We start from the raw sequence: 26,220 nt of genomic DNA on the forward strand, positions 1-26,220 counted from the left end.
CCGAAACATCTGCTTGGAGGTCACGTGAGCAGGACTGGAGGCCAGCTCAGCTGCCTTGCTTGAGGCAGAGCTGAGATTTTCTTTCATCCGCACGCACACACGCAGATAAGCCGTCCCGGGAAAGGAGCTTTGGACAGGAGTGAGGAAGAAAAGCCTTCAGGAGGCGAAGAGCAAGCCGGGTTTCCCGTGTAATCCTGTTTAGAGGAAAAAGCAGATCCTTGGGGAAGTGCACTAGGAGAAAAAAAAAAGCAGCTCTCTTGCTACAGTTCAGCTACCATCTCCAAGCTATACGTTGAGAGGAATGCCAGAACTAACGCGATCCAGATGTGCCAACTTGGCAACCGTGGGACGGAGCTTTGCTGGGCAGAGGCAGACGCTGTGATTGCCGTAGAGGTAAGAGTTGAGGCTTTGCAACGGATTGGGTGGATTTGCTCAGACTCTTGTGACTGACAGATTTGCTAAGGAGAGGCCGCACTTTTCTCTTGACCCTCTGCAGTACTCCTGGGTGGGCTGTTTCCCCCTCATCTCCCCACCATCAGCTAAGGGGTATAAAGATTGTTGTTGTTGTTAGCTGCGAAGTCGTGTGCAACCCATCGCGACCCCATGCACAACGTTCCTCCAGGCCTTGCTGTCCTCTACCATCTTCTGGAGTCCATTTAAGCTCACGCCTACTGCTTCAGTGACTCCCTCCAGCCACCTCATTCTCTGTCGTCCCCTTCTTCTATTGCCCTCAATCTTTCCCAGCATGAGGCTCTTCTCCAGTGAGTCCTTCCTTCTCATTAGGTGGCCAAAGTATTTGAGTTTTAGCTTCAGGATCTGGCCTTCTAAAGAGCAGTCAGGGTTGATCTCCTCTAGGACTTGCAGTCCAAGGGACTCACAGGAGTCTTCTCCAGCACCATAGTTCAAAGGCCTCAATTCTTTGGTGCTCAGCCTTTCTGATGGTCCAACTTTCACTGCCATACATTGCAATTGGGAAGACTGAGCCGATCTCCCAGGGAGTAAAGAAAAAAGGGTTTCTTTTCCAAGTGTCTTCCAAAATACCCCAAAACAAGCAGAATATCTCCCCTGTATGAGAAGTTGAAGAACTTGGCCTGCAGAACAGCAAAAAAGGTTTTTTGTTTTTTTTGTAATTCACTCTAACTTCAGCCATGCTAAATTATCCTGGAAATCGACGCCTGCAGGCGTCAATTTAGCTGAAAAAAAGATCAAAAGTAGTTGGGGTTTTTTTATGAGTAATATTCTCTGCCACACTATTATCTCTTCCCACACCCCTTTCCTGGCCTCTGAAGAAGAGGAATGAGACATAGCCCTTGATTTGTGAAAGATATCAGATGTGACCCCATTAAATCAAGGAGAGAAGCGACCTAGAATTAAGGAGAAAATTTCCTTACAAGGAGAACAATTAACCAGTGGAAGTCTAATGAAAAACAAATGATCAACAGGAGGGCTGTCTTCCAACATTGGAGGGGCTTGTGACGGGGAAGAGTGGGCTGACTTATTCTCCAAAACATCTGAAGGCAGAACAAGTAGTAATAGAGGAAGCCTGTCAAAGAGAGAGAGAGAGACAGCCTAGAACTAAGGAGAAACTTCGTAACAGTGAGAACAATTAACCAGTGGAACAAATCGCCTTCAAAAGTTGTGGCTGCTCCATCACTGGAGGCTTTTAAGAAGGGACTGGATAGCCACTTGTCTGAAACATTATAAGGTCTCCTGCTTAAGCAGGGGGTTGGACTAGATGACCTCCATGGTCCCTTTCAACTCTGTTATTCTGTTAAATTTTTCCAGAAAGCCAACTCCGGGTTGAGCTTCTGCCAGGGAGAATAGAGTTAGGCCGGCACATTTTCACTGCCCCTTGGACTGCATTTTAATTTAAAGTTCAGGTGATCCTTGACTTACCTCATTCCTTCATCAAGTATTAAATGCTGCTATTTAACTATTAAATTAAATAGCCAGCTTGTTTTTACAATTGGTTGCAGCATCCTAGGGTCACGTGACTGCCACTTGCCACCTTCCCAGCTGACTTTCCTCAAGCAAAGTAAATGGGGGAAGCCAGAATCGCTTAACGCCCATGTGCTTCACTTCACAACTACAGTGCTGGCCAAAATGTCATAAAATAGGACTGGACTCACTTAACACCTTGCTCAGCAGGGGAAATTCTGGTCCCAGGAGTAGTCATAAGACGAGGAATATCTGTAGCTAGTTTTACATTAATTGGATGTGCATCGTGATTTATTCTGCGGCTTATGTCAAGTCTACAATTTATATATATATACGGTATGTGTGTGTGTGTGTGTGTATGTATATGTATATGTATATGTATATATGTATGTATGTAGGTCTTGGCGTATTTGGGTCATATATATATATATATATATATATATGTTTTCTGAGGTTTTCGCGGGTGTTCGTATGTGGATCTTTGGTTATTCGGGTTTTTCCCTGCGTAGAACTAAAGGTGTAGGGCCGACGTTTCGACGGAATCCCATCCGTCATCATCAGGCTGGTGGCTTCTGTTTCCTTCTTCTGGGAGAAGCATGTGGCTGTTTGTTCCTCTTTTTTAAACTGCCAGAGGGGGTGTGTTCTGTGGGTGGAAGTGTGTTCTGATTGGGTGGGAGTGTGTTTTGAATGGTGGGTGTGTTCTGATTGGGTGGAGGTGTGTTTCGAGTGTATGGGCTGGTCTCAGCTGGTCTCAGTTCCCAATCAGAACACACTTAAACTCCCACCCAATCAGAGCACACCTATATGTATATGTATATATATATATATGTATATGTATATATATGTGTGTATATATATATATATATATATATATATATATATATATATATATATATATATATATATATATATATATATATATATATATATATATATATATATGTCAAATGCTTGTTAACTATTTAGATTACCTTGCTAGGCCCCAAACATGGGACAAATCTTTATTTCCTGTTTCAGCCTATCTTGAAGGCCATCGAATAGGCAGTAGTCACACCGGTGACAGCTCATATATTTGTGTAAATTGCTAACAATTTACTTCCTTTAATTCTTTGTTAGCAATTTACACAAATATATATATATATTTCAAACTTATTTGTTTTCATCAGTCAGCCATACCCTTCTGAGATTCGAACCTGGGCTGATTGCACATTAGGCAGTTGTTTTAACATCTAGGCCACAAGCTCTTTCTCACTTTGTTAGCTGAGAAGCAAGGGAGATATGTTTTTCTTCTCTGGGAACGAAGCTGAAGCCACCAGCCTGAGGATGACGGATGAGATTTCGTCGAAACGTTGCTCTTATACCTTCAATTCTACATGGGAAAAAACCCAAATGACCAAAGATCTACATACAAACACCCACGAAAACCTCAGAAAACACACACACACACACACACACATATATATATATATACATACACACACACACACACACACATACATACATACATACATATATACTTTATTCAAAACAAAGTTAAAAGACAAAAGACAAAACTCAAAAAAAAAAATCCAAGACCAAAAAGAAAACAACACAAAACACAAAAACAAAGCATTAAAAAAGGTGCATCAAAAAAACCCCACACCACATTATGCACATATTATCCTCTCTAGCTGAATGCTGATCAATATATTACTACAACCTTAATTACCACCCCTTGCGAAAGAGGCCCTCCCAAAATTTTTAAACTACTCAAATCTATTTGCAAATGACTGACCTGCCTTCTGTATGTTATATTAATGACAAAAGTAGTTAACAGGAAGGAGAATAATAAAGAGAGCAAACTTTCAGTTTCAAAACTCTTGGTTGACAAGCCGTTATTGCAATCCACGCATAGAAAATGACACCATCCTATCTGTCCCAAGTCATCACCGAGTCAACTGTTTTTCAACTCGGTTGTATCGGATTGAGCTTTCAGAGTGTAGCCCCACACACCCGTCTGAACCTCCATTGGACTTGACCAAAGGTAGACTTGCAAAGGGCGAAGACTTGCAAAAGAGTCGTGCGAATTCCTCGTTCTGGAATCTCTGCTGAATTCTTTGCTTGGCTCTGCAGCCTGCTAAGTAGACGGTTCCGCGTGTGCCGAATATTTATCGTGATCATAAAATGCTATCAATCGGTTCCTTAAATAAACTTATGACTGAGTTTATTACAACTGAGCCAAAAGCTTTTTGTTGCTAAGCAGGTCAGCTGCAGAGTGAAGTTTGCCCCATTTTACCACGTTTTCGGTCACAGTTTTTAAGTGAATCACCACAGTTGATAAGTTGGTAGCATGGTTGTTGAGGAAATCTGACTTCCCTGTTGACTTTGCTTGTCTGAAGGTCCCCCAAAGTGATCGCATGATCCCGGGAGACTGCATAATAAAGACGTGCCAGTTGCCAATGTTTGAATTTGATCACATGGCGACGGGAATGCTGTAATGGTGGTTAAGTGTGAAAAACGGTCGTAAGTCACTATTTTCAGGGCTGTTGTAATTTTGAATGGTCACTAAATGAAGTGGTGTAAGTCGAGGACCAGGGCTTTTTTTCTCATAGAACGCTCAGAATGGAGTTCCGGCACCTTTTTTTGAATGGAACCTTGTAGGGTAGGCAAGGCGGGTTGTATGACATCTGTGAGTTCCGGCACCTTTTTCTTTTACAAAAAAAGCACTGGGGAGGACTATCTGTATTTGACTTAAGTTTCTGGGTTTGGGCATTAATCAAACCATACATTAACCAGTACAGCCTTCTGGGTTTGCCGAAGGTGCTAACAAACTACGATGTGAGTGCAACTCACCAGGTCTTTTAACAAGCTGGCTTGAGTGTTTTATGCCAACGGAGCCACTGAAGGAGGGCCAAGCCTTTTGCTCCAAGAAATAAGGGGATATTAGAGGGTCTTTGAAGAGAATAAGCACCTTTTAACTTTTCCTGGGTTGGATCCCTATGCTTCAAATGTCGAAAGTCTGGTGCAGAATTTAAACAACACTCCTTCCCTCTTTTTGTAATATATATAGAGAAGCTGTAGAGACCATTGGCTTGGCACAGCGTTTCAGGAATGTTGAAAAAGAAAATAGCCAGGCCCTTATATGGCTAGAGGTTTTGTTTTTTCCCCCCAACCTATCGTACTTTTTCCCCCCCCCCCACTGGTAAATAGGGAACGGCAGTAAATCAGTGCGTGTCCGAAGTGGTATTCTTTGCACTGTGTTTCTTCCTCACGGAGGCAGCAAACAAAATGGCATCTCTTAAACATGCATATTCAGCAGAATCTGGCTCCTTCCCAAGCCAAACATCAGAAGGAATTTGCTTTGTTAGGCTAAACATGGAGAAACGAACAATAGACTCGAGCCTCAGAGCCAAGGACCTCTGACACGAATCTCCAGCTTGAGGGAACCGTCTCCGTTACGCTGGCGGCCACCCAGCCCTGCTCACAGAGGACAATCCTCCATTGCAAGGCCGCCTCGACTTAGCAGTTGGCCACCCTGGGCTGATGGTAGCCGGCTTTGGAATTTCAAAAGCGTGTCAAAAGCGGGTACCCACAATCATTAGTCAAAAGATGTCTGCGCAACATGGTGAGGAGAGAAAGGAAGAAACGAGGTGCAAAGACTAACCACATGGCACACCCTGCCATACATCAAAAACACTTTGGAAGCAGCAGAACGCAGCTTCCGGGATCTGCAAGTGGGCATCACACACCGCCCAGGGGTATGATGATCCAGGGCACGGCACAGAGGCAACGCAGTCAGCTGGCAATTCAAACCGCCCTTTAATTGCTCCAAATTTTCCCCAAATGCTCCCATGTTTCTGGCAAGCCCCAGAACAGAGTAACACAGCCACCTCTGGCTGCAAGTAGTTTCACATACAGTCTGATTAGAAGAGTAATTTACTCAAGGCCACATAGATAACAAGGAATGAAACATACATCCAAAATCTAATGAGTCTGTGGAAACACAAGCTTGCCTGAGCAGTTCCAGAAGAGAAGCCAAAATACAATCCGAGGTCTTTGAACCCAAATCAAGTTTGTCAGCCAGTCCGATGGTCAGACTTTCTGGGTTTCCAAGCAGAAATCACAACACTGAACAAGAGATCAGAGAGTTGTTTCCAAGATCAGCAACAACACTCAAAACTCCAGGGAATCAGCGTTTGTTCCCGACAAATGCCCCTCCCCACAGCATCTCCTTAAATCTCAGTCTCCAGGTGTGCCTTGTGGAGAAGGGCAGGGCGCTCTCCTCCAGAGTAGTTGAGCCTGCCTGCATTGTTCCCTCCTTCTCTCCATGCTCTAGGATCAGGAGGGGGTGGCCCTTGCTTACTGCCTGAGCTCTGTCTCTCCTGTTCATCCTGTCCCAATCCTAAAAGGCCCTGGCCTGCCTCGGCCTGCTCTTGCCCACATTCCTCTGAAGCCACAGACATCTCTCCCTCGACCTCCATAGAGTCCTGTTCCAGCTCATTTTCCTCAGCAGATTCAGGCTCCGACGGAGACATGACAGGGGTTACCATACGAGGACAGATTATGCCCTGTAAAGATCGCTTGGAGCTGGGAGATACTTCCAATGTAATCTACCAGATCCCCTGCATGGATTGCCCCTGTGACTATGTAGGACAGATGGGGAGGAAGCTGACCACCAGATTGCAAGAACACAAGTGAGCGGTCAGACGAGGAAACTTGAAGTCATTGGTAGCCTCACATTGCAACGAACAAGGACACCTATTCAATTTGGCAGCTACCAAGATTGTTGGACGAGCAGGCACAAAAACAGCCAGGGAAGTGGATGAAGCCTGGGAAACTGCCCCCTCCTCAGTCAACAGGAATGCTGATTTACTCCCAGCCTGCCATGTACCTAGAAGGCAAAGGCTTGGCAGCACAAGGAAACGACAGCCAAGGACTTACTAGCCAGCCACCAACACACCAATCTACATCTAAAAAGATACACACAACAGGTACCATATAAATACCACACACAGAACAGCCCAAAGCACACAGAGAAATTCCGATCCTGAAAGCTCAGAAGACAAAGCCTGTGATCCCAGTGACCGACCCAGATTGGGTCTTTCCTAACTTTGTGGTTCAGCTCCTGTGGCAACTTTAGTTTTACGCAGGGGCTTTGTTTTTGGGTGGTTTGCTTTTTTTTGGCTATTTGTGGGTATCGTTTTGGAAGCTATTATGTTTGGAAACTCAAGGCAGAATTCCAACTGAAGACATTCGGAACCGACTCTGGCTCTCTTCTCTCTTATCCCTTCCTTAATGAGCTTTGATTGAAAACAGCCAGAAAATGAGGGAAGGGGCACAGTTTGTTTTTCAAACTCTGCATGAACTTGGCTTCCTGTTTTGCATAATCAGCCCAGATCCAGATCACTTTAAAGTTGCATCAGATGCTCGCCGGGCCATTCGGCCATATGCTAGATGAGCTGTCCCTCCCTTGATTGTTTTAATATGTGACGTGAAACGTTAAGTCTCCCCTTCTTCATTCTTGTCCTTTTAAAAAGGGGGGGGGGTGTAAAAAGGCCTTTTGGGAAGGGGCCTGTTGCAAAATGTGTTGGAGAACGTTCCGAGCGCTAATCTGGCTTTCACCTGAAGCGCTCATCAAGTTTGCAGATGACACCAAGCTGGGAGGAATAGCCAACACCCCAGATGATAGGCTCAGGATTCAAATGGATCCCAACAGACTTGAACACGGGGCCCTATTGAGCAAAATAAAATTCGACGGCGAGAAAAGTAAGGTTTTACACTGAGGCAGGAAAAACCAAACGTACAGGTACAGATTAGATGAAACATGACTCAAAAGCAACGAGAGGGATCTTAAAGAGTCTTAGTGGACAATCACTTAAGTATGAGCCAGCAGGGTGCAACAGCAGCCAAAAGAGTTGATGCAATCCAGTTTGGGTCACATTATAAAAAAAAGATATTGAGAGGTTGGAAAGAGTGCAGAGAAGAGCAACTAAGATGAGACTAACACACATGAAGAAGAGGTGCAGGGATTGGGTATAGCTAGTCCAGAGAAAAGAAGGACCAGGGGTGACATGATAGTAGTATCCCAGTATTTGAGGGGCTGCCACAGAGAAGAGGGGGGTCAAAGTATTCTCCAAAGCACCTGAAGGCAGGGCAAGAAACAATGGATGGAAACTAATCAAGGAGAGAAATTTCCTGACAACGAGAACAATTTAATCAGTGAAATGATTTACCTCCAGAACTTGTGGGTGCTTCATCACTGGAGCTTCATCACATTTAAAAAGAGACTGGACAGCTACTTAATCTAGAATGGCATAGGGCAGTGATGGCAAACCTTTTAGAGAATGAATGCCCAAAATGCAACCCAATGTGTATTGTCGGGTGCTGGGTGGGTGTGGTCTATTGGGTGGGTGTGGCCAATTGGGTGGGCGTGGCTGCGGTGGTAATGGCAGACTGGGTGGGACTAAAAAGTTCAATCAATCAATTCCAACTTTGCGAGATCTTTTTTTTCCCCCGCAAGAAGTTGAAATTAATTGGTTGATTGAACTTTTTTTTTTGCCCATGGCGACAGAGGCCTAAAGCGAAAAGGTTTTATAAAACCCAGCTGAAGGCCTAGGACTGGGGTGACGGCACGTGTGCCCACAGAGAGGGCTCTGCGTGCCACCTGTGGCACACGTGCCATAGGTTCGCCACCACAGGTATAGGGTCTCCTGCTTGACTTGGGAGTTGGACTAGAAGACCTCCAAGGTCCCTCCCAACTCTTGTTATTTTGTTATAGGCGTGTTCCTCTAATGGTGATTAGTTTAGCATCAGGTTTCAACCAAATCTACGATGAATCAAGAAAATGGTTCCTGAGTCGCTTTCCTAACAAGATTCCCAGTTAGAAACGTCTTCTCTTTCTCTTTGTTGGCCTTTGTTCTGATACTTTAAAGGTGGTCTTGGCCATGGGAGAGACGTTGTTGCTGACAGCATCCAGGGGTTGCTGGATGCTAGCCAGCAAAATCTGTTAAATCATGGAAACATTGGAGTGTCTTCTCACAAAAATGGGTTCCAAGGCCTGAGTTTATTGACTTAAGCCGCAAAGAGGGCCAAGACTCACATCCAAAGTTGTCGTTTGTATCCTGAACCTTAAGTCGAGCCAGCTCCACACTGAAATCCAGGATTCAACATTTCTGGGCCTTGCTATCAGCTGAACAAATCATGTACCGTGCATTAAATTCTCTGCCTGGACTGGGAAAAGTTATACGATCATATTCAGAATAGTTTTCTTTCATGAAACAGCACAGCATGTTGAGCAGCGGTTGAGTCCAAAGGGTGGGCCTCAGTTTGTTGGGTGGACCCAGAAGATACTACAGAAATGAGCAAGTAAAGTTTTTACGTGTCCTCTAAAAGTCAAGACGCTAAGTCAATGCTTGACTTTGGCAATCTCAAATTCAAGATCACACTTGGAATAAGGCATCCAGTTTTGGTCACCACAATATAAAAAAGATGTTGAGACTCCGGAATGAGTGCAGAGAAAAGCAGCAAAGATGATTAGGGAGCTAGAGGCTAAAACATTTGAAGAAGGGTTGCAGGAATTGGGTATGTCTAGTCTAGATAAAAGAAGGACCGGAGTGATATGATAGCAGTCTTCCAGTATTTGAGGGGCTGACCCAAAGAAGAGGAAGGGTCAACCTACTTCTCCAAAGCAGAAGAAGGCAGGGCAAGAAACAATAAGTGGAAACTAATCAAGGAGAGAAGCAACCTGGAATTCAGAGGAACTTCCTAACAGTGATAAACAATTAAGCAGTGGAATGGCTTGTCTTCAGAAGCGGTGGGTGCTCCATCATTGGAAGCTTTTAAGAAGAGACTGGATAGTCGCTTGTCTTGAATGGGTATTAACTTTCACAGTTTTAACTCCAACTTAACTTCTGTGGACATCAACCAATATTTAAGAAGTCCCTAAGGGGATGTGTGCGTAAGTGCACTAGCGTGCTTATTGTCCCTGTCACGTTTTAGTTTTTTTCATTTTGCTCATTTGAATTTGTAATTTTTGTTTGATGAATAATTTAAATAAAAATAAAAATAAAGAAAAAAATGATATAGGGCCTCTTTCTTGAGCAGGGGGTTGGATTAGATCTAGAACATCTCCAAGGTGTCCCTTCCAACTCTGTTATTCATCCATGTTATTTTCTTGACATCAATAATTAATTTGCATTTCTGTGGGATGTTCTTTGACTTCCATTTGACCCTCTAGCTCCAAGAATTTTTGGTGGCTGCCCTCCAAATATTAATCAGGTCTAAACTTACTTAGTTTTTCAGATCAGCTACCTGCTGCCACCTTCCTAGGAGTGTACAATATACTTTATGAAAAGATGTGGGTACTTAAGAGTTAGGCTGCAGAAATATAGTCAAGCAACAGAGGGTGGCAAAGAGAGAAGAAATCTGCAATCCTTGGCTGCCACCTAGTGGTTGTTCAGCATCTTTGCATTCCTGAATTGATAATTTAAATTTAAAATTGAGTTCTGTTGAGTATGCCAGAAACCACAAAGAAAAAGAAGCAAGGCCAGAATAAAATTTATTCATTGTTTTCCTAAAGTGTTTCCAGTTTCTAAAAGCCTAAGCAAAACCTTGATCAGGTTTAAATTATATTTATTTTGGTAAATTGACACAATTATTCAACAACTGGCAAGCCATTATTTCCTCCTCTTCTGTCACATTAAAAATTACAATTTGGCACAGAATAGCCCTAAAGGTTCCAGAATTAAAATATATGCAGGAGAAAAAAAAACACTCTACCCTCTTCCAATTTTATTATATGGCTACACCACTTTAAAAAACACAAACAAAAGAACCCCCACTGGTTTTGGGGAAAAAAAACATGGTAGCAGGAACATCCTCCATGAGCTGGTTAATATCCCTGTTCTGAGTGGAGGACATTTCTGAGATTCTGAATGATGTTGCAAAGCTTGTACTAACCTACAGTGTCTGTATTTGCAGATGGACCTTGCCAGCAAAGATTTCTCCTAGGACTACATTGGGATATTTCTTTGAAATTACTGGAAATGATGAGAGTTCAACTCAAGAGCGATGCTATCTGTACACTTTGTCTGGTGGTAGCCCTCTTCACCATGCTCTACTCCCAACTGGGCCCCACGTCCAACAGAGAAGAACAAGTAGAAGGCCAGAAGAAGACTTCAACCGCATCTCACAGGGATTCCCGCGTTCCCGTTTTCCAGAAAGAGCCGAACGCGCAGAGTTACGCATCGGAGCCAAAAATTATCTCGCCTATGAAGGATGCCAAGTTGGAAACTGAGGAAGACCCAGTCACCAATCCAGCCCCCCTGACTCATTCCACCTTTGATTTTAGACTTTACCTAAGGAATAAGGACAACAGGAAATTCAACCTTCTCATTAATCAGCCAAAGAAGTGCATGAGAAGCTCAGAAAGGCCTTTTTTGCTCGTTGCCATAAAATCGCTGGTTGAGGAGTTCGACCACCGTGAGATTGTACGCAAAACATGGGGGAGAGAAGGCCTAGTGAACGGGATGCAGGTCCAAAGAGTTTTCCTCCTAGGAATTCCAAAGAACAAGACGGCACTGCCCACGTGGGAAACTCTGGTCCAGCAAGAGAGCCAGTTGTATCGGGACATTTTACTCTGGGACTTCATGGATACCTTCTTCAACTTGACCTTGAAAGAGATCCATTTCCTAAGCTGGGCTGATGAATTTTGCTCCAGGACCAAGTTCATATTCAAAGGTGATGCGGATGTTTTTGTCAACATGGAAAACATCGTCAACTTCTTGACAAGCTGCAATCCTTCCGAGGACCTCTTTGTTGGGGACATCATCTACAACGCACAACCGATCCGAATCCGAAAAAGCAAATATTATATTCCGGAAACAATGTATGGGCTAGGTATGTACCCAGCCTATGCCGGGGGTGGTGGGTTCCTGTTGTCCATCAGCACCTTGAAGAAACTTGCTCAAGCTTGCACCCAAGTGGAACTCTTCCCAATTGATGATGTCTTTCTGGGCATGTGCTTGCAGCGGATCAAGCTGAAGCCCGTCTTGCACGAAGGGTTCAAGACTTTTGGAATACCCAAACCTTCAGCAGCTCCCAACCTGCAGACTTTTGATCCCTGTTTCTACAAAGATCTCATGGTAGTCCATGGTCTGAAGATAGCCGAAGTCTGGCTAATGTGGAATCTCCTCCACAACCCACGGCTCTCTTGCACCCAAAACAAGCAGATAAGGAAAGCTTTCCGATGGAAGAAGAAAATTAAAGACACTGCCAAAAATTATGCTGCCTGAGGGTTGGTGGGAACCATGGCTGGGCTCACGCAAGGATGCTGAATTATCCTTTTTTCAGGGTCCACCCAATACACTGAACCAGAAACCAAGCAGAAACCATGGGCTAAACCCACAAACCAATTAACCAAGATTAATCAAGCTTATCATGTTGCTCGAAGGCAGATGTTAGGTCTTCAACTGACTACTTCAGTTCTGTTGAAGGTGAACTTCAGGGCTAGTATAGCTTTCGTAGGGTGAGATAGTTGAAATACAAGCATCTCAGTTCATCTTTTATAGCCAATGCCAGACATGAAACCACCTAGTAATATGAATTCACCTGTGCAGTTCTTCCCCAAGTAGTTTTCTTAATAAGAAGTCCTTCTGCTGATTCTTAAAGACATGGTCATCTTAAAAAAATAATCACAAACTGCGCTTGTTTGGTCATTTTTTTTACCCAACACACTGGCTAGTTAACAAACTGTTGTAAGTCAAGGACTACCTGTAGAAATTTATGGTGTCCAATGTAATTTATTTGATAAGCTTGCAATGCTGTGCTTGGGAAAAAGATCCAGTGTTATGCAGGCATCTTTTGACGGAAGGAAGGAAGGAAGGAAGGAAGGAAGGAAGGAAGGAAGGAAAGAAAGAGGGAAGGAAGGAGGAAGGAAGGAAGGAAGGAAGGAAGGAAGGAAGGAAGGGACAGTGATGGTCTAAAACCCTACTTTAACTGACCATCTTGAGTTTTCAGCAGTGGTCAAATCTAGATCCAGCTCTAGATCAGCTTCCTTGGCCAGTTCTGCATGCTGCAAAACCAAGAAAAAATTCCCAACTTATTTCACCAGGAAAAGCAACATTTTTAATGGAGGTTATTTATCATGTTGGGAGGGGGGCACGATGAGGGTGCACAGCAGACGGAACAAAAATTCAACAAAAATCCTACAATCGCTTTGCAGTAGTTTTCAATAGCCACTTCCTCCCCCCCCCAAAAAAAAACTGGGCTGGCTATGCCCCTCCTACAGTCGTGAGTGCCTTAATTCTTTGCAGTTTTCTTGGCAAGATTTTGGAAGTGGTTTGCCACTGCCTCTTTCCTGAGCCCGGGAGAAATTGACACCAAGCTGGCTTTGTGCCTCAGGTGACACTCGAACTCAAGTCTCAGGGTCTCTAGCTTAGTGTCCTAACCATTACACCAAACTCCCATTTGTTTTGCCCAGCACAGGAAAAGATCAGTGGCAGTGAGGCTGCAAGCAGGTGTTCGTTAGGTTTTGCCGATTTTATTTATTTATTTATTTTTGATTGGCATTTTAATGTATTGTGGTTTCTTTTTTAATAGATTATTTTAAATTTATGATGCGGTTGTTGATTGCCTGGAGCCTTCTGGGACTCGGCAGCATATAACTAAAGAAAAATAATAATCTTTCTTCCTTCCTCAATTTGTTCCCGAAGATGGGAGCTTTTTAAAAATGACCTAATAAATACTGTTCAAATTGACTGTGTGTGTGTGTGTGTGAGAGAGAGAGAGAGAGACAGAGAGAGAGGGGGGTGGGGAAGAATGAGAATTAAATTACTCTGGAAGAAATCATTACACTCTTGTTTATTTTTCCAGATCTCTCTGATCAGACTCCTTCAAGAAATATGATTTTTTTTTGCTTTGATTTGCATTTAACGAAAAGGGGGAAAACTTTAAAAGAAGTTTCCAAGTTAGGGCATGGAAAACCTGAGTTGACCAGGCTTTTGGGGGGGAGAGGGGCGGGGGGGGGGAAGAGGTTAGAAACAGCAAAGAGGAAGGAAAAAGAAAAAGACAGAACGTTAAAATCAGTGTTTGCAAGTCAGATCACGTCATCTCATGATTTTACCACGGGGGCGGGGTGGGAAATCTGTTTCAAATTAAGACAGAACAGACAAGACTATAATTGTGTTGTGCTGATAGAGAGCATTTCTCCAGAGAAATAAATATTAAGAGAGGGGGAAAAAACATTTTCCTCTTTTCATGGCTAGCCTATCCAACTACTCGCACTTCAGTACAGTACGTGCAAGAAGTAAGAATTTTATTTTCCTCTGTACTTCAAAATCCCTTCAATTAATCCTTTACGGCTCTTAGTACTTATATTCAGTTCACACAGCCGGGCTTATTACCAACCTGGGCACCGAAGCAAACAAGCCATACTACAACTTGGTGCATGGTGATCACTTAGGAAGGCAGAAACATTGGGAACACAGAAAACATAGAATCATAGGGCTGGAAGGGACCTTGGAGGTCATCTAGTCCTGCCCGCTGCTCAAGGCAGAAGACCTTATGCCATCCCAATCAAATGCTTGTCCAGATTTTAAGTTATAGGACAGATATAAAATTGAAAAGGGAATAATAATAGCACATTGGCATCAGGTCTGCCAGGTTCTGAACCTGAAGGCAAAATATGTTTTCCATTTTTAAATAATTTTTTTTGATCCTTTTCTTGTGACTTCATGCATGTATGCCACTACTTTCTTCTGGAAAAGCATTTCTCAACTGGGGCAACTTCCAGGGGTGTGTGTGTATGTGCGTGTGTGTGTGTGTGTGTGTGTGTGTGAGAGAGAGAGAGAGAGAGAGAGAGAGAGAGAGAGAGAGAGAGAGAGAGAGAGAGAGAGAGAGAGAGAGAGAGAGAGAGAGAGAGAGAGAGAGAGAGAGAGAGAGAGAGAGAGATGAATACAGGTATTCCTTGACTTACGATCACAAAAGAGCCCGAAATTTTTGTTGCTGAACAAAGCAACAAAGTGAATTTTGCCCCATTTTACAATCTTTCCTGCCACAGTTGTTACGTGAATCACTGCACTGTCTTTGCTTGCCAGAAGGTCACAAAAAAAGGGGTCACATGATCCCAGGACACTGCAACTGTCATAAATATGAGCCAGTGGCCAATCATCTTAATTTGTGATCACTTGACCACGGGGAGGTTGCAAAGGCCGTGAGAAAAATGGCCATAAGTCACTTTTCCCAGTGCCGTTGTAATTTTGAGCAGTCACAAAACAAACCGTTGTTAAGTTTAAGACTACTTGTAGTACTTTAGGGTGTACAATCTAACAGAAGAAGAGAGTTGGAAGAGACCTTAAGAGGTCTTCTACTTCAAGCCCCCTGCTCATGTAGCATTTCAGACAAGTGGCTGTCTCTTCTTAAAAACCTCCAGTGTTGGAGCATTCACAGTTTCTGGAGGCAGGTTGTTCCACTGGCTAATTCTTCTAACTGTCAGGAAATTTCTCTTTAATTCCTGGTTGCTTCTCTCTTTGGTTAGTTTCCATCCGTTGCTTCTTGTCCTGCCTTCAGGTGCTTTGCAGAATAGCTTGACCGTTCAAATTTTGGAACATACTGGAATTGTGATTTATTGCATAGGCTAAATCAGGGGTAGGCAACCTCGGCTCTTTTATGACTCATGGACTTCAACTTCCAGAATTCCTGAGCCAGCATGGCTGGCTCAGGAATTCTGGAAGTTGAAGTCCATGAGTCATAAAAGAGCTGAGGTTGCCTACCCCTGGGCTAAATGAATGCTTGCAAATCAAGGACTGCCTTTAGAGGGAACACACGAGCTTACAGAATGTATTAAAGTAATCCTCGCCTTAAAGAAATTTACCTTTGAGCACTATGCAAATATTACTCAACCTAATCTACTTTACAAAGTAACTCTGAAAGGATTACCGTAATCACCTCTGCAGGTTCTAGATGGGAAGATAAATCAAAGACCGACTCATTGATTGCAAAGTACACAGACTCGGCCGCTGTAACCAAACACAGCAACTGGGTCTTGTTTATTTGTCCTCTTAATGTACATGCTAGATGTTAATGCATTTCAGAGAATCTACAGGGGAATTATGAAAACAGAAATTCACGAGATAAAAAGAAAAGAAAATTTCTCAGCAAGCAACTGTTCAAGATTTGGAGAAACATTTAAGAATTAAGGTAAATCCTAAACCATTTTTTCCCGTTAGCCCAATGAGGCTTCCTTGATTTATTTATTTATTAGTCCAACAGTGTGTAGAGGACTGAATGACAAAAAGGAAGGACACAAACACACACACACTCACACACAAATTTACAGCAAACCCAGACAACATTTATCCTGCTACCGGTCCAGGATTGATAACTTTTTAACACTCTGAAATCCCCTATTCCTCATTTGTGGATAAATTTATACACGCTTTCGCTGTACACAGCATTAAAATTACAAAATGTTTTTTTTTGTATTTACAAAAATCTGTATTTACACACAGTTTTAAAACTCACAAAATCATCTATAATTTATATCACAAGTTGCTACACCAAAATATTAAAAAATGGGATAAAATTATAAACCTCTCTATGCAGTTTTTTTTAAATTCTCTCTGCTGTTGTAAAAAGGGTTGCGATCGAAAGAAAAGCAAGACCATTTATTATTTACTTTTTTTTAGACAAAAAGCAGCAAAAGAATCACATGCGTCCCTTAAAACCTTCTTGAAATAACAAGTGTTAAATAACTAACTAGAAGTCACTAAATTATTATTTTTCCCCTGCCACAGATGGAGGATGTGGACCTGCCCAACACTGATCACTCTTCCTATCTATGTCTATCTAATACACGTAGAAATGTTGAAACTAGATTAAGGACCTCTTTGGCTAAAATTTTGGCATTAAATTAAAAACACAAAAAAAGCGGCAGTCCTCGTTCTGCTACAAGTAAAACCACCCAGAAGTTTCTCCTCCTGGATTGGTGTTCCTCAAAAAGCTCTTGGGAAAATTCCTCTGCTTTAAGGCGACATGTTTTCCATTTCATCTCAGCAGGATATATGTGAGACAAAAAAGGAATCTGGTATGAATAGCGCTAATTTCCCCGCTAAACTTGTTTACAAGACAAGGAGCGGGAAATCAGACTTTCCAATCAGATCCATGTCACACTGCGGACAGTTAAGGTAGCCACATCCCTCTTCCGAGAATGCATATTATTTATCTGTTTTGCATACAAAGGAAAAAAAATGATATCCAAACTCCTCCTAAGAGCATAATTCGTAGGAATCATCTAACTGGAGGTTTGTTCCTCCTCTCCAACCCCATAAACTGGGGTTTAGTTCACTGAACGTGGCAGGAGACAAAATTGCTTCATTGCATCAAGTACCAAGCGTTAGTGCAGAAAAAAATTGCATCGGATTCTCTTCCACTGTTTTAGGTGTGGCAAACACTTATCCCAGCCTCCACTCACGCCCAGCACTTAGTAAAGATCTTATCAAGTAATTAAAGTGTATGTAGTGCAAATATATATACACATATATATGACCGCCAAGTCTTCGCGCCTTATTTCCAACATCCAACGACTGAAATTGTGGGCCTGTCTCTTCCTGCGAGCCGAGCCTGGTGTGATATCCCAAGCTGCTGAATATATATATATCTATACATACATATATACCTATACATGAGCTCTGTGTGAGTCTGTATCCATCCATATCTCTCTCTTATTCCTTTTTTTCCCCCCTCAGAAGCAAAATAAAACACAGGAACGCGATTCTGAATACGTGGAACACACAGAGGAGAAAGAAAGGAGAGGGAAAAATACATATACATACATCTATCTATCTCTATATAAAGAAACCTGCTTGCAGATGCCCAAGGCCGAGAAACTTGTGCTTCTAAGTTGTGGAGTTCTTGTTGAGCTCTTCGGAAGCTCTTCCTTTGTCCAACTCGGCAAAGCCACAAACTGTTTGCATTTATGCCGCATCTTCCGAGGCCAAGCGAGAAGAGAGGATTAATGGTAGTGCTGCCTAGTTGTGTGTGTGTGTGTGTGTGTGTGTGTGTGTGTGTGTGTGATGTGCCTCTGCCACTGGCTCCAAGTCCCGCAAGGTTCAGCTCCAGAGGCTTTCCGGCTTCTGCCATCCATAGAGGACGAGGGCCAAGCTTTCTTGTACACACACACATTCTCTCTCTGTGTGTGTGTCACACCCATAAAGACACACACCCACACATGCTCTCCACCGTTTCGTGCTTTTCCATATGATAAGCGGCAGCAACTCAAGGCACGCTGAACTAATTGTGTAGCATTATGCTCAATGGGTATTGCTCACTGGGGAAGATCCAAGGTCTTGCTCTGGATGGTGGGCCGGGCCGGGCCATAGAGGGTGACGGACGCGATGTGGTTGTTTTGCATCACCTGCGAATAAAAGACGGCCAACAACTTCAAAATGGCAGCCAAGGGGATTGGGAGCAAGAGAAGGCATCGGCTGAAGGCCAGAGCAGAATCCCCAGGGCAGGATGTGGCTCAGCCAACCCCATGGAAAGGGACGTCAGTCCTGTGAGGTAGTCCAGACAGGAAGCGTGCCCAGACGAACTACAGGCAGTCTCCGTTTAATGATCATTTGTTCGTTCAAAGTTAGGATGGTACTTGGATACAAGTCTTTGAAGTTCTGGCTGTCTTAGCATCCCTGAGGCTACATCACTGCAATCTGGGTGCTTAATAACCAGCTCATAATGGTTCCAGTGTTTCACGGTCATGTGAACATCACTTGCTGCTTCCCTGCCATCTTCTCACAAGCAACTCAATGGAAAAGACAGCAAGGAAGGCTGCAAAATTGATCCACTAAATTGCTCCTGACTGGCTCAAGGTTGACTCAGCCTTCCATCCTTCCGAGTTTGGTCAAATGAGGACCCAGATTGTTGGAGGCGAAAGGCTGAATCTGTAAACCGCTTAGAGAGGGCTGTAAAGCAGTGTGAAGTGGTATGTAGCTAATCCTCACCTTACGACAGTTCATTTAGCGACTTTTGAGGTTCCAATGGCACTGACAATGACTCATGACCGTTTTTCACACTTATGACCGCTGCAGCATCCCCACGGTCACATGATTTACATTCGGATGCTTGATAACCGGTTCGTATTTACGACGGTCGCATTGTCCCCGGGGATCACGTGGTCCCCTCTTGTGACCTTCTGACACGCAAAGTCAATGGGGAAGCCACTTAACAACCGTGTTGCTAACTGAACAACTGCGGTGGTTCACTTGACAACTGTGGCCAGAAAAGTCACAAAATGGGGACAAAATTCACTTAGCACATTTCTCACTTAGCGACATAAAATTCTGGGCTCAATCGTGGTCGTTAAGTGAAGGACTACCCGTATTAGTGGCTATGGCTAACAACTCAGCCCGCAGTAGCTGCCCTCGGCCCCACCCCACTCAAACTGCCCTTCTTCGGCCCTCCCCCACCCAACTCCAGCCGCTCACCCGCCAGCTGGGCTGCTTGCTAATGACCCACCATCCTTGCTTAACGGTGGCAACCACGAATCCCATCTCTTGGCCATGGAAATTACCGATTACCCTGATTAACAGAAGATGATCTGTAATTTATTGCAAGGTTATATTAACAAAATCTTGCAAGTCAAGAGAGGAGGTTTCTCCCCTGTTGCCTTTGCAGACCACGAAAATAGGGAGGGTCCCTGCGGACACATTTGTTCACCTGCCCACGTTACTTCTGAGGGCTCCGTTGCCTCTTTTCTGACCCCAGGGGAGTGGGCAGTGGCATCCGCAGCAGAAGATTCGGATTCAGGCACAGTTTCATTCCATACCGCATTAACCTTGTGAACCCTCAAGCTTTCCTCCTTCCATTATATATTCCAGATGGACAGTATTTAATATTCATTTGTTATGTATATGTAGGGGTGTGGATCTATACATACTGTATGTTGTATATAGTATGGTTAGGTGTGTCTCGTGTATGTCTTCCACTTTGAGAGCGGGCAACTAAATTTCATTTTTGATGCCTGCCGTTGTGCCCACAGTAAAAAAAAAAAAGACAATAAAGGTTATCTTATCTTAGCTATCTTATCTATCAGTGTGTGTCTCTTCCCTGTGTCCCAAGGCCATTCACACATACCATCCTAGAACAAGGCATCTGCTTTCGACTTTAGCCCAAAGGGATGGGATCAGAAAGCAAAACATCTCAATACGATAATAGCACATTAAATGTTTGCAAGGGTCGTGGAGTTGGGCAGCCTCTCCGTGGAATAAGCAAACAAAACGAACCAACAGACTTGGAAATGTATCCGGTAGGCATCGTGGCCCTTCTTACCTCAACAGAAAATAATAATCCGTTTTTAAAAAAGGGACAGCAATAATATCAACCCAACCCAACCGCAACTGACGGCTGCTTTCCTAACCTCAAAGATCATCCGTTGTAATCCGAAACAAAAGGTTGACCCAAATGGATTTGTGTTGTTGGGAGAGGACGACCTATAGGAAAGAGAGAAGCAGGTATGTTGACCGGTTGTATAAAAGCAAACCTCAGCTAAGGTTAAAAAAAAAAAACACGCCCCTTTAGGAATCCTGGATTTTTCAACACGCGGCACAATTTTGCAATGTATGTTTTGCTGGCCTCAAACTGACGTTATGAAATGAAAACGCGTCACATTCTTTGCTATGCTACATCTTATTCAGCAAGTAATAAATTCTATCATATTATTCAACAAACAAAATAATGGTGAAGATAGAATACAGGAAGTCCTCAACTTATAACCCATTCATTTAGTGACCATTCAAAGTTACAATGGTTGAAGAACGGTTGCAGGAATTGGGAATGGCCAGTCTAGTGGAAAAGAAGAAGTAGGGGTGACAGGATAGCAGTCTTCCAGTATTTGAGGGGCTGCCACAAAGAAGAGGGGGTCAATTTAGTCTCCAAAGCACCAGAAGGCAAGACAAGAAATAATGGCTGGAAAATAATCAAGGAGAGAAGCAACCTGGAATTAAGGAGAAACTTCCTAACAGGGAAGACAATTAACCAGTGGAACAGCCTGCCTCCAGAAGTTGTAGGTGCTCCATAACTGGAGGTTTTTAAGAAGAGACTGGACACCCACCTGTCTCAAATTATATAGGGTCTCCTGGTTGAGCAGGGGGCTGGACTAGAAGACCTCCAAGGTCCCTTCCAGCTATATTCTGTATTCTGTTCTGACAATGAGTTTTGCGTGACACAAATGAAGGCTGAGCAGAATTCTGCAGCAGTACTAAATAATCTAGAATCGATCCCCTTTCAGCTCCTCAATATCATTTTCGGAGCTGTGATTTTATTCCCCATATTTTGCTAGCCAGGTATGCTTTTTTTTTTTTACCTGTGAAGAACTACGGGTTTTTCCACAGGATGTCCAAGAAGTTCTTGAATATTATCCCACTAGGAAAAAAAGGAAATTGAGAGAATGAAGCTCTCTGTGAATATACTTATTTAAAAACAAATGCAAAAAAGGTTCTGTGTGCATCTCACTCCCAGAATTCAGGCGCCATTTTGGAAGAGCTGCAAAATGGTCTCCCGGTGGTGACCCCAGAGCCTTGCGGAGGCCTTGTTTCTGGCCTAATGAAGCCTGCTCTTTCTTGGGCCTTACTGGAAACTTAAAACTGCAAATATCTCAAAGTAAGCCTGGGATGAATCCATCAACCCCAGATTTTTCCCAGAGCCCCTGGAAAATGGTCTTTTTCAGCTCATCTCCTATTAACCTGGACAAAAAACAGGTAAAACACCTGTAAAGGTCAGGGCCGTTCTAGGAAGCTCCTCTTTGTGATTTACCTTGCTATAGGTTGTGCAGGTTTCCGTCTGTGACTCGGTGCTTTCTAGTTTGGGGGAGAAAAACAACAAACATTTTATAAGATTACATGTCAGGGCCACAATCCTCCTAGCGAACGCCTAATAAAACACCAATAAGCTGGGTTTGGTCTGGAGCCGAGAAAGGAAGGTCTGTGGAGATTCTGTTATCCAGGTCATGGCTGTGTTCTGTACCAGCCTGCTACCGGCCTTGCAGAAAAGGCAACCCCTTTACAGACGGCAAGAGGCTGGAATACGTCTGCCAAATTTATTACAAAAACAAACAAGACACGAACCAAGATACCGGAGCTTTGAAACACTATCTGAGCGGTTGCTTTCAGCAAACCAGCCCTCCCCACACATTCCCCTTATAAAGAGTTCAGGGCGTGGCTTCTCTCTGCCTCCTTCCGAGAAGCCCCATTGCCTTCCTCTGTTTACTCCTACTTGACTGCCTCCTGTGTCGGGCGTCCTTGAACAGGGCCAGCTGTGGGTCATCTTCATCCACGCTGTCAGGCTCACACAGCTGGGTCTCCACCAGGTGGGAGGGGCCTGGCTGGGGGCTCTGCGGAGCCTCAAAGCCATCATCAGCAAGTTCTTCAACACCCCCCTCCTCCCCCTCATCTGAGTCATCCGACCCAACTGCCGAACCCACAGGCTGACCCTGAATCACAACAGGCTGTCCCAAAGATGCTTTCTTTTTAAAAGGCAACTGGACTTTCTTTGTTTTTTCTCGAAAATATTTTGCTTCTCATCCAAGAAGCCTCTTCAGTTCCGACTTGAGCGGTGGAGAATGGACGGATTTATAGTCCTTGCAGTCATCCGGTCATTAGTAATCTTTCTGAGTGTTGTGTCCCAAAGGTGCTTTTTCCGGAGGCAACGGGACTTTCTTGTTTTTCTTTGAAGATGTTTCGCTTCTCCAAAGCGAGGAATGGAAGGATTTATACAGGGAGTGCAGAATTATTAGGCAAGTTGTATTTTTGAGGATTAATTTTATTATTGAACAACAACCATGTTCTCAATGAACCCAAAAAACTCATTAATATCAAAGCTGAATATTTTTGGAAGTAGTTTTTAGTTTGTTTTTAGTTATAGCTATTTTAGGGGGATATCTGTGTGTGCAGGTGACTATTACTGTGCATAATTATTAGGCAACTTAACAAAAAACAAATATATACCCATTTCAATTATTTATTTTTACCAGTGAAACCAATATAACATCTCAACATTCACAAATATACATTTCTGACATTCAAAAACATAACAAAAACAAATCAGTGACCAATATAGCCACCTTTCTTTGCAAGGACACTCAAAAGCCTGCCATCCATGGATTCTGTCAGTGTTTTGATCTGTTCACCATCAACATTGCGTGCAGCAGCAACCACAGCCTCCCAGACACTGTTCAGAGAGGTGTACTGTTTTCCCTCCTTGTAAATCTCACATTTGATGATGGACCACAGGTTCTCAATGGGGTTCAGATCAGGTGAACAAGGAGGCCATGTCATTAGATTTCCTTCTTTTATACCCTTTCTTGCCAGCCACGCTGTGGAGTACTTGGACGCGTGTGATGGAGCATTGTCCTGCATGAAAATCATGTTTTTCTTGAAGGATGCAGACTTCTTCCTGTACCACTGCTTGAAGAAGGTGTCTTCCAGAGACTGGCAGTAGGACTGGGAGTTGAGCTTGATTCCATCCTCAACCCGAAAAGGCCCCACAAGCTCATCTTTGATACCAGCCCAAACCAGTACTCCACCTCCACCTTGCTGGCCTCTGAGTCGGACTGGAGCTCTCTGCCCTTTACCAATCCAGCCACAGGCCCATCCATCTGGCCCATCAAGACTCACTCTCATTTCATCAGTCCATAAAACCTTAGAAAAATCAGTCTTGAGATATTTCTTGGCCCAGTCTTGACGTTTCAGCTTGTGTGTCTTGTTCAGTGGTGGTCGTCTTTCAGCCTTTCTTACCTTGGCCATGTCTCTGAGTATTGCACACCTTGTGCTTTTGGGCACTCCAGTGATGTTGCAGCTCTGAAATATGGCCAAACTGGTGGCAAGTGGCATCTTGGCAGCTGCACGCTTGACTTTTCTCAGTTCATGGGCAGTTATTTTGTGCCTTGGTTTCTCCACACGCTTCTTGCGACCCTGTTGACTATTTTGAATGAAACGCTTGATTGTTCGATGATCACGCTTCAGAAGCTTTGCAATTTTAAGAGTGCTGCATCCCTCTGCAAGATATCTCACTATTTTTGACTTTTCTGAGCCTGTCAAGTCCTTCTTTTGACCCATTTTGCCAAAGGAAAGGAAGTTGCCTAATAATTATGCACACCTGATACAGGGTGTTGATGTCATTAGACCACACCCCTTCTCATTACAGAGATGCACATCACCTAATATGCTTAATTGGTAGTAGGCTTTCGAGCCTATACAGCTTGGAGTAAGACAACATGCATAAAGAGGATGATGTGGTCAAAATACTCATTTGCCTAATAATTCTGCACTCCCTGTATTCCTTGCAGACCCGCTGGTCATTTGCATTCTTCCCATTTGGAGGTTTATCTGTGTCGTCAGGGTCAGCTGAGCGGTGCAAATGGGTGTGGAGCCTTCTTGACGGCAGGATGTTTTCTGCCCTGGGTCCCTTCAACAGGCACAGGCTGTTGGGGATGTGTCTTGTGTTGTCTGCCTCTCAAACTGAAGCGCAAATGATTTCGGGGGAATCTGTTCCTGCTTCCTCCCCATTTGAAGGGTGTTCACCCCAAAGTGCATAGCTAAATGTCTATGGAGCTTCTCGGTCATCCGGGTCAAGGTTGCACACATCTGCACCACCCAGGTGACCCTGAGGAAACAGATAAACCTCCAAGTGGCCTCAACCACTCTCTAAAAGAATGCAAATGACCAGCCGTCTGCAAGGAGTATAAATCCTTCCATTCCCCGCCATCCAGTCAGAGCTGAAGAAGCTTCTTGGATGAGAAGGGAATCATTTTCAAAGAAAAACAAGAAAGTCCAGTTTCCCCGTGGAAAAGCATCATTGGGACAACCATGACCTGGGTGACTGGTGTTGTGTATTTTGGCAAATCTGGGAGATAGAGTATAGGTATGTAAGTCTAAATAATAAATAATAAATAAATAAATAGAGAGGATCCACTGAGGTTTTGGGTTTACTCTCAAAAGGTAATCCAATTAAGCCAGACTGGTGATTCTATAAGTAATCCTTGACTTATGACTGTCTCTTAGCTGCTGTTCTGATTTACGACAGACCTCCTCAGGGCTACTCACGACCCAGGTTCAAAGTTCCAATGCCCCCCGTCATGTGATCGAATTTGGGGTGCTCAGCAACTGGCACGCATTTATTGGGCCATTTGCAGCCGTCATGATCAATGGAGAAGTTAGCAGGAAGTTGCAAGTTGTGGTCATGTGATGTCATGCTTAACAACTTCAGGTGATGCACTTAATGGCCACAGCAGACCTAAGGTCATAGGTCCAGCATGGTCCTGTGACATTTCACTGAACAACCTCACCACTTAATGACAGAGTTGCCACTCCCAACTAAATCATCAAATGAGGACTAGCTGTACATTAGCCCCAGATTTCTGTGGTGGGTCCCAAATCTCATGAGAACTGCTCATGCATTTACAAACAGCATTTTGTAATGCTCATGCATTTTACAGCATTTTATGATCACAGCCGCAATGTTAAGAGGATGCAAATTTGGGGTGTTAGAAAAATTCCTTAATCTTTCTTAGAAAGGAATGATGGTGAAAGAGTTGTTGTTTGAAGTTATGCCCTCCTCTCCACAAAGTCAAAGGGAAACTGAGGCAAGTAGAGAGAATGGGGGAGGTAGAGAACATGGCAGGACACATGTGTTTCCAAGGGTTGTGCATCAGGAAAGTCAAGTTAGCAATCACAACCGTGCTGTGTGTAAAAAATAATTTGGTAGGGCTTTCATCCCAGGGCTATGGAATTTTTGGAGACCTCTGCAAAGTTGCCTGGCTGGAAGCAAATCAGTATAGTAACCACATCTTGGGGCAGCCACGATAGGAAGGCACCCACAACTCTAAATTTGCCCACTGGCTCAAGGTATTTGCCTATTTGTTCCTTAAAATAAACGGAGAGCGAGAGTTGTTGCGAAATAAGGGCCTGTGTAAGAAGGAGCCGTGTGCTACAGAAGCGGAGAAAAATCACACGGCCCGTGCTTTCTTATGACTGTCAGGTTTTATTTTGGAAAATAACACTTTTAGGGCTGGGAAAAGATGCAACACCTGTAAGTTTGTGGTTGGGGGTGTTGAAGTCTGAGAAAGCAGGGCAGAAGCTTTGGATGGGCTGATTGTGAGCGATCTGGAAGAGGAAGAGGATCCATTAGCCCAGAGAAATGAGCTGCCGGTGGTTAAAGAACATAAAAGGAAATGGAAGTGAAGTTGCTGAGATTGCGCAAGTCTGCAAGGACAGAATTTCTCTTTAGTATAAAGAAAATTTATTCTTGGTGACGGGA

General features: G+C 43.7%; 2 protein-coding genes across 4 annotated transcripts in view; one reads left to right on the forward strand and one right to left on the reverse strand.

Moving 5' to 3' along the window:
• Positions 1–10,946: 10,946 nt before the first annotated feature.
• B3GNT9 (UDP-GlcNAc:betaGal beta-1,3-N-acetylglucosaminyltransferase 9) lies at positions 10,947–12,209 on the forward strand (the record flags this gene model as incomplete). The annotated part of the gene is made up of 1 exon (XM_083370906.1): positions 10,947–12,209. The coding sequence occupies exon 1, from the start codon at positions 10,962–10,964 to the stop codon at positions 12,207–12,209; it is 1,248 nt and encodes a 415-aa protein (XP_083227032.1). The 5' UTR covers positions 10,947–10,961.
• A 3,466-nt stretch (positions 12,210–15,675) lies between these two features.
• Positions 15,676–26,220, reverse strand: part of PHAF1 (phagophore assembly factor 1) — a 51,235-nt gene continuing 40,690 nt past the window's right edge. For all 3 annotated transcript variants that reach the window (XM_083370701.1, XM_083370699.1, XM_083370700.1), the window contains exons 14-17: positions 21,721–21,764; positions 21,272–21,330; positions 20,327–20,399; positions 15,676–18,328 (exon numbers count right to left, since the gene is read on the reverse strand). In XM_083370701.1, coding sequence (XP_083226827.1) covers positions 18,239–18,328; positions 20,327–20,399; positions 21,272–21,330; positions 21,721–21,764 — 266 coding nt within the window. In that variant the 3' untranslated portion in view covers positions 15,676–18,238. The remainder of the gene's footprint in view (positions 18,329–20,326; positions 20,400–21,271; positions 21,331–21,720; positions 21,765–26,220) is intronic.

This window comes from Vipera ursinii (assembly GCF_947247035.1).
Source record: "Vipera ursinii genome assembly, chromosome: 10".
NCBI lineage: Eukaryota > Metazoa > Chordata > Lepidosauria > Squamata > Viperidae > Vipera > Vipera ursinii.